This window comes from Porites lutea, chromosome 3 (assembly GCF_958299795.1).
Source record: "Porites lutea chromosome 3, jaPorLute2.1, whole genome shotgun sequence".
NCBI classification, from domain to species: Eukaryota; Metazoa; Cnidaria; class Anthozoa; order Scleractinia; family Poritidae; genus Porites; species Porites lutea.
This window is the reverse complement of record NC_133203.1, coordinates 26,965,531-26,973,010: the sequence shown is the minus strand read 5'-3', so window position 1 is coordinate 26,973,010 and position 7,480 is coordinate 26,965,531. Positions and strand designations below refer to the sequence as shown.

Below are 7,480 nucleotides of genomic sequence, written 5' to 3'. Positions count from 1 at the left end.
CTCCAATCAAGATTACCTCCTAATTTTTAAAAACTCTGTAATAGCTTCAATTTTCGTTGTCCTTCTCCATATGGCCGGGAATCATTTTATCACCCAAGATCGCTTTTTTTTTTTTTTCGTTCAAAAAGAACCAAAGTAGAGAGAAATGTAACTTATAGAGGATATTACATGGCCGCGCGGAGATACGAAATTTCTCTTCGAGTGTTGCTTTATGACCTCTAAATATAAGACTTAGTGCGGCAAAAACAAGATTTACTCAGTCAAACAGTTTAGAATGCTACACGTCTTGCACTGTGTAATGCTAGTAACCTTCGCGCGAGAGAAAAACCACTGTTCAAGCAGCCTCTCGAGGTCACGTTTCACATTATCACGAGCTTATGAGTCGTGTTTGGCCTGTCAAAGCTTATTTCTTACTGTGATATTTTTAGACAGTGCTCCGTCATAACTCGTGGGAAGAAATCTCACTCGGGCTACTGATTTTGCCAGAGAAAGTTACGAGAAAATATCTCGAATCTCCTGAGAAAGACACTTACACGCACTACGACATGTCAGTGACCTGGTATCACTGCAACCTAGTCAGATACTATCATACCGGTTCAGCCCAAAAAAGCATTTTTGACCTTGAAGGAAACACAACAGAACGCGGATCAAGGATACACCTAGGCTATTGGTTACTTTTGCAGCCAATGGCAAGTTAGTATTTTCGATCCTAGCCGCCAGTATTTGAACAGTCTGCTTCGCTCTCTGTACCTAAGACTTTACCATAGTAGCAACTGACGAGGAACGCTATAGTTCCGAAACTGCAGTCTTACTTAAGAGTTCATAGCAGTCGCACAGACGACTGTTAAGCAAAAACTTAAGTAAATACCTACGAAGGAACAACACGACATCGCGCTCTAGTTCAAAGACTCACTTATGTTAAGAAAAACTAAATGGACTGTGTGAGCGCTAAGAGAATTATCTTGACTGACGCACGGTACATTTCTCCAAACTTGGTGTAGCTTTAGTTTTTAAGCTACAGTGTACAACTCAAATCTGAAGATCGCACTATCCGTGGAAATTCAAATTCCTGCAAACCACACTATACTATAGAACTGGGCCCAGAGTTATACTGACATGGCAGATAATCACATTCACGGACAAAGAAACTTGCATGCATGCATGTATTTATTCAGATACAGTCATTTCGGAGAAAACCAAAAAAACTAAAATCTTTATTTAGCCGTAATAAACAGAGGTCAAAGGATATAAAACACTTAACAACTGCATCTGAAATCAAATCCTGTCAGGGACACCTAGTACAGAAGCATAAACCACAGGAAATGATAACTCAGTATGCATGTAACAAACTTGCTTCATGACCTCTAAATATAAGACTTAGTGCGGCAAAAACAAGATTTACTCAGTCAAAGTTTAGAATGCTACACGTCTTGCACTGTGCAGTGCTAGTAACCTTCGCGCGAGAGAAAAACGAAAGAGAACCACTGTTCAAGCAGACTCTCGAGGTCACGTTTCACATTATCACGAGCTTATGAGTCGTGTTTGGCCTGTCAACGCTTATTTATGTAATGTGTTGGCAAATGGTGAGTGAGAAGGGAGACGTTCTTCTTTGAAATATTTTGATTTAGAGAGGAATTACTTTCCTTTGGAGTTTGTTATGATTCTTATTCTAATTACCTTAATCTTCCCGTTATCAATTTCGGTAGCTGATTTCCACACACATTGTTTCCAGTTGGTTTGTGGTACTACACTTGCTTGACTTGCTTTGACGCTTTCTCCTTTCTCTCCTTTGTCTCCTTTCCTTCCTGAATTTCCTACAATAGAAATGCCTCGCTGTCCCTTCATTCCCACAGCTCCTTGCTCTCCTTTCATTCCCGCAATGCCTGGCTCTCCTTTCATTCCCTTTATTCCTCGGGGTCCTTCGCGCCCTCTGTCTCCTCTTGGACCCGGCATTCCTTCTGATCCTTTATCACCAATTTGTCCTTTTACACCTTCTCTTCCCTGGGGCCCGTGTGGCCCCGGGACGCCCGGCACTCCCGGTATCCCATTTGATCCTGGAATACCAGGGAAACCCAGCATAGATCGCTGAAAGTAAAGATGACTTGTAATTAGCAGAGACGATTGTAAATGACTCGGGGAGGGGGGGGGGGCATGTACTTCTGGGAATTTTTGGTGGAGATGTGCCGCCCGGTTCCCCAAATCCTGACTCTATTTCAGATCAAAACACGTCATTTTTTACACTCGTTTTCAGACTCTAAAATCCACACCAGTTTTCAGACCTTGTCTCCGATAAATTATGCATGTCATCATTACTTAGATTAAAAACAGGAACGAAAAAGAATTCGCATAATTATTTCTCTTTCCTTCTCATTTGGAATTCAAACGATAAATACGTTCATACACGCCCGTAGCTGCCTCGCAAACAATGATTCCACACCAAAATGAACAAAGTCTGTACCCGCCAGCCGTCTCCCTTATTTTGGAGGCACGGAATGGACCTTAGACATCATAATCCTCTTGAAAGCGTTATCTCGCCTCGAATGGACTTGGATGGAATCAGAGAAAATTAACAGGGAACAATGGACAGGTTTCAGGTTTTCGAGGAAAGATCATGCTGAAACGAGGACTTTTAAATAAACTGCCATACACTTTTAACGGCTACTATTTAGTAAATGATCATAACGACGTGAGACTAGTAAAACAGTTTCTGGTTGTACCTATTTACGGCACAGTACTCCTTTTTTATATCTCTATGCATTTCTTACCTGGCATAAGTCTTTTAACTTTGAATCGTTTTGTTGCTGAGGTGAGGTGGTTGTTCCCAGTGAACCGCCAAAAAAACAGAGAATCAGGAAAACAGCGAAATACTGAACCATGGCGTTGAGAGTTGAACGAGAACACAACGTTTACTGAAATCAGTGCTACGTGCTCATTCATTTTATAGCAAATATTTTAAGTAAAACCTCTTTTCCTGTATACTGTTTGTTTGTTTTTGCTTGTTTGTTTTTCCTTTTATGGCAATTTTTTGCATCTTCTTATTCTCTGTTTATAAGCCCGCTTCAGAGTACTGAAACAGGGTCAAAAGATGAACATTCCAAAAATAAATCACAGAACATAAATTGTTACAAAAGAAACAAAGATTTATGCATGCTATTACAACTTTGCACTTCTAACGATACCCGATGCCTTTCCTCTTTAGTGCGCCAAAAATAATACTTTGCCTTTAGTCCAAGTTGGCTATGTTGTGTTCCTATATCAGAAAAAAAGTAGCGGCTCCATTAAGCTCCAGCTGAACAAGCCTCAACGTGTCTAATGTTAGTGTGTTTATTTTTAAACACCCATATCTTATACCTTGGAGAAAAGGTGGGAAGGGGGGGGGAGGGGGTGGGGGTTCCCTACAATAACCTATACGGGTAGGTTCTTCCCAACAGAGCTCAACAGGGTACATCTTTCAAATCAGGACAGACTATTCCACGTTCTTTTCTTTTTGTCAACTTTTGCTGTAGAGAAGTTAAGCAGTTGGCACCACTGAAAAGAAAGGCCTTAAAATTAGTAAAATTGCCAAGTTTTGAAAGTGATTTGTTGAAAAGTGACGAAGATATAGGTCCTCAAAGTCGCGCGACATTTTATAGGTCTAGACCGTTTGTATGGTTGGTGCCGGACACAAAGTTCATCGACATCGAGTTATATCCAGTCGTGTTAAATGTGGCTCATTCTTAACAGATCGTCTTCAGTATTAAACTATTACCATAAACTGTTGCTTATACAAAGGCGTACAAACGGAGGGGCTTTAATATCCGAGGGAGGCTATAGATGGCATAGAAAAAGCGCTTCGAAGTAAGCTGTACCATTGCTGATCAAAATAGATGTTTTTGCACTTAATGGTCGTTAATTAAGGCTTCAAAACGTCATTATAAACCGAATTCAATTCAGTTCAGCCAAGAGGGGAACTTATTAGACCCGGTGGGGATTATATTTGGATGTATTAATTTTTTCGTTATTACAGCTATGATATGGGCCCATAACTGAAGAGGAAGGCTTAAGTGCAATCATATGAGACGATTATCTGCTTGACGCGAACTTTCCACCGGATAACCCGTCTCAGGCGGATAATCCGTCTCTAGTTTAAATACGGCCAATAGAAGGTATACAAAAGGGTATCTTTTCTGTCAAAAATGGTAAGTGCAGGGTTAAGGGGTTAGTCCTCGGGGCGAAGTCTCCCCATATAAAGCTAGTGTTGAGTAGCCTCCCCGGCTATTACGATCTGGAGTCAGTCATAAGGAGACAGCATCGCCTTCGTTTTTATTTTTCTCTGTAGCAGACGCTACATAATGTAGAACATGAACCCACTTTTTCAAAATATACCTGCTACAAAACATTGTTGCGAGACATTTATGTTAGAGGCAGCTTCATTCTCGCGCGATAACAAAATTGTGAGCTTGTAACATAATGAGGCTCGTAACATAATGGAGTTTCCCTTTACCATTTTAACGGCGGGGAAGTTTTCCTTGTTGAAGAAAACTTGCTCTTGTAACTGGAGAGCTTAAAGGTGGTTTTCACGCTTTTTCTATTCCGATTTTAAGGCCCCTTGGATATAAGACCCTCGGAAGTTACAGGGGTCAATCAAAACACGCGAAAATTGCTAGCATAGCTAGCCACTGAAAATGGCTAAACATCTACCCCTCTTTAGGGTCGGTGCCTAGCGCTAGATAGTCCTCGACGCTCATTGCGCCGCGGTTATCTCCACCATTATTTACCGCTTTCTGGGAAGATAGCTGTGCACCTATTCACGAAGAAACAAAATAAAATGGTGTCTGAAAGTATTGGGGTACCTAACGGTAATGGTAGCGGAAGATTTAATTTGGCCAACGATTCAGTCTTGTTTTCGGTTTGACTCATATCTCGGGCTGAAAGGTGATGACATCATCAAGCACGTGACTTGGGCAAACTGCTTTTTTCTCTATTCATTTAGAACGGTCCAATTTACTTATTATAGATCTTTAAACTATAGTTTTTGGGGAGGCCACAGAGTAATGAAATTCTGTGATAGTTACGCCTTCTTGCTATTGTAAAAGGCGGTTTGCATGCAATGGTCACCATGTGTTATGCGCGTGTTTCTATTGATACAAGCCTTGCGTTTATAAGTTACCTGGTTGGATGTCTAGGCTCCTGGAGGGGGTACTCCCTATAATGGCCTATACGGGGAGGCTCCGCCCAAAAGGGGTACCTTTTTCAGGCTTCAGGTATATGACAGGGTAGGGATTTAACTCTTTGAAGTATATGAAAGGGTAGGGAAATCTGTCATTTGGGTCTGTTAAAGGGCCCAAAGGGGCTGACAGATGAATTTTATGCCTTTATAAAGTCGAGAAAACTTTCTATTTTTGTGATTGATTCCCATTCAAATGACAGTGCATTTACAGCAGTCAAAAGAAATGCAAAGTTCAAACAAGGTATGTGAAAGGGGTACCATTTGTCAATAGAAGGTATACGAAAGGATTCCTTTTTCATGAAAAATGGTATGTAAAAGGGTAAGGGGTTGGACCCTAGGACCCGCATAAAAATTTGTTGAGTACCCCGTCTGTTAAGGAGCAGACATAACGAGTTCGATCTTATTTGATAGGAAAAATAAAGGACAAGATTTGTACATACTGTTAGACTGATTGTCTTTTATTGAAAGCTTTAATCACACCTAAAAGCAAACTGCAATGACATGCAAAAAATATAACAAAGGTGCTATTTAAGTAATTGGAAGGTTTGTTGACAAGAATCTCAATGTTACGAGTAAACACATATTCCTCTTTTTCCGCTGTGGCAGACATTCAAAAGGGAAGGGAAGGAACGGTTTTTGGTGCGTGAGAAGCACTTAAGGGCGCGTGAGAAAGGAGGAAGGGAAACGCTTACCTCTCCTCCCTTCTCCTTCGCGAGCGGTCTCGCGTCTAAATTCCCTTTCCTTTCCCTTTCGAACACCTTCCTCGCAGGCTAAAGATAATCAAGTTATCCTATAATCACATTCATCTTCCTAGCTAATTGATATAAATTTTACGAGGTGCGATTTTAATCCTCGAAATCTAATCCGTTTTTAATAATGGTCTTCCCTCGAAGCGGTTTGGCTGCAAAAGGAATCGTGCAGTGTGATTTAATTAAAGAACGATTTAATTTTAAAAATCATTTTCACTTCCGGATTTAATTAAAGATTTTTCAGTCGAAATATTTTAAATGCAAAGGTTACCTCTTCAGCCTATTTTTTTTTTTCGCTTACATGAAATATTATATCACGACCTTTACTTTGACTACATCTTTATAGGAAATGAACGGAAATCTGATGGTATAAATGGTAAGCCAAGAGTGAATTGGTTCCCCTGAAGCTTTAGTGATATATTTTGCATCCATAACATATCATCTACAAAAAGCATTTCCAATCAGTCACTCTCAATCACAGCCATTTTGTCTCGTCACGGAACGAGAAGGAGCGGTAAGTTACAAGACAAAACGGCTGCATGGTCAGGGAGATCAATTCCCTACGAGCTCGATAAGCCGATTATTGTGTCGTCACGAGAGGTGCCTCCCCACAAAGGAACTAAAGAAGCGCAGCGTGACAAAACAAAGAGCTGCTGCACAGGACTAACATGTCAACATAATAATAAAAAATCATGATACTGTTAAATTGAAACAGCGTTGAAGGTAAAGACTCCCCTCATTAGGACTGGGGCCTAGATACTTCTTCAATCATTATCCGGTGCACTAAACCCCACCCAGTGTAAGCATCACCCAGGGTTCGGTCACTACACTTTCCTACCCATAATTCCACTCTAACTGCGCCTGGCGTGATGTTTTCACAGTACCCCTCAAATGACCGATGATGAAGCAGATGAGCGTTCCCAGAGAACCAGTAGTTGAAAACAGCAGCCTCAATCGTCATTGGTCCACTGCATTCATTTCCATTGAACTTGAAATACCAGCGGTTACACTTATTATGACCAGAGACCATCATGTTTCCCTGGAATGAGACTGAGCGCTGAATTAGACTGCAGTTTGTTAAACGCACAGTCCTGGAATAAAAGCAAAAAAATCAAACATATTGTTGTAAGGCGAGCAACCATGTGTAATGATTGATACTAACAACTCCAGTCATGATTACTTCCTACTTTTTAAAAACTCTGTAATAGCTTAAATGTTTGTTGTCCTTATCCATATGGCCAGGAATCATTTTATCACGCGCGATGGTTTTCTTTTTTTCGTTCAAAAAAGAACCAAAGTAGAGGGAAATGCAACTTAGTTATTTATGTAATGTGTTGGCAAACGGTGAGTGAGAGGGGAGACGTTCTTCTTTGAAACATTTTAATTTAAAAAGGAGTGTGTGATTAATTATTCACATTCTGATTACCTTAATCTTTCCGTTATCAGTACTGCTCCTTGATTTCCACACACATTGTTTCCAGTTGGTTTGTGGTACTACACTTGCTTGACTTGCTTTGGCGCT

At 40.6% G+C, this 7,480-nt stretch overlaps 1 protein-coding gene across 1 annotated transcript in view; it reads right to left on the bottom strand.

Annotated features, from left to right (window-relative positions):
- The window catches only part of LOC140930809 (uncharacterized), a 3,434-nt gene extending 545 nt beyond the window's left edge, over positions 1-2,889 (bottom strand). Inside the window, exons 1-2 of the mRNA XM_073380524.1 lie at positions 2,766-2,889; positions 1,678-2,085 (exon numbers count right to left, since the gene is read on the bottom strand). Of these exons, the coding sequence (XP_073236625.1) occupies positions 1,678-2,085; positions 2,766-2,876 (519 nt within the window). The 5' untranslated portion in view covers positions 2,877-2,889. The remainder of the gene's footprint in view (positions 1-1,677; positions 2,086-2,765) is intronic.
- Positions 2,890-7,480: the final 4,591 nt, after the last annotated feature.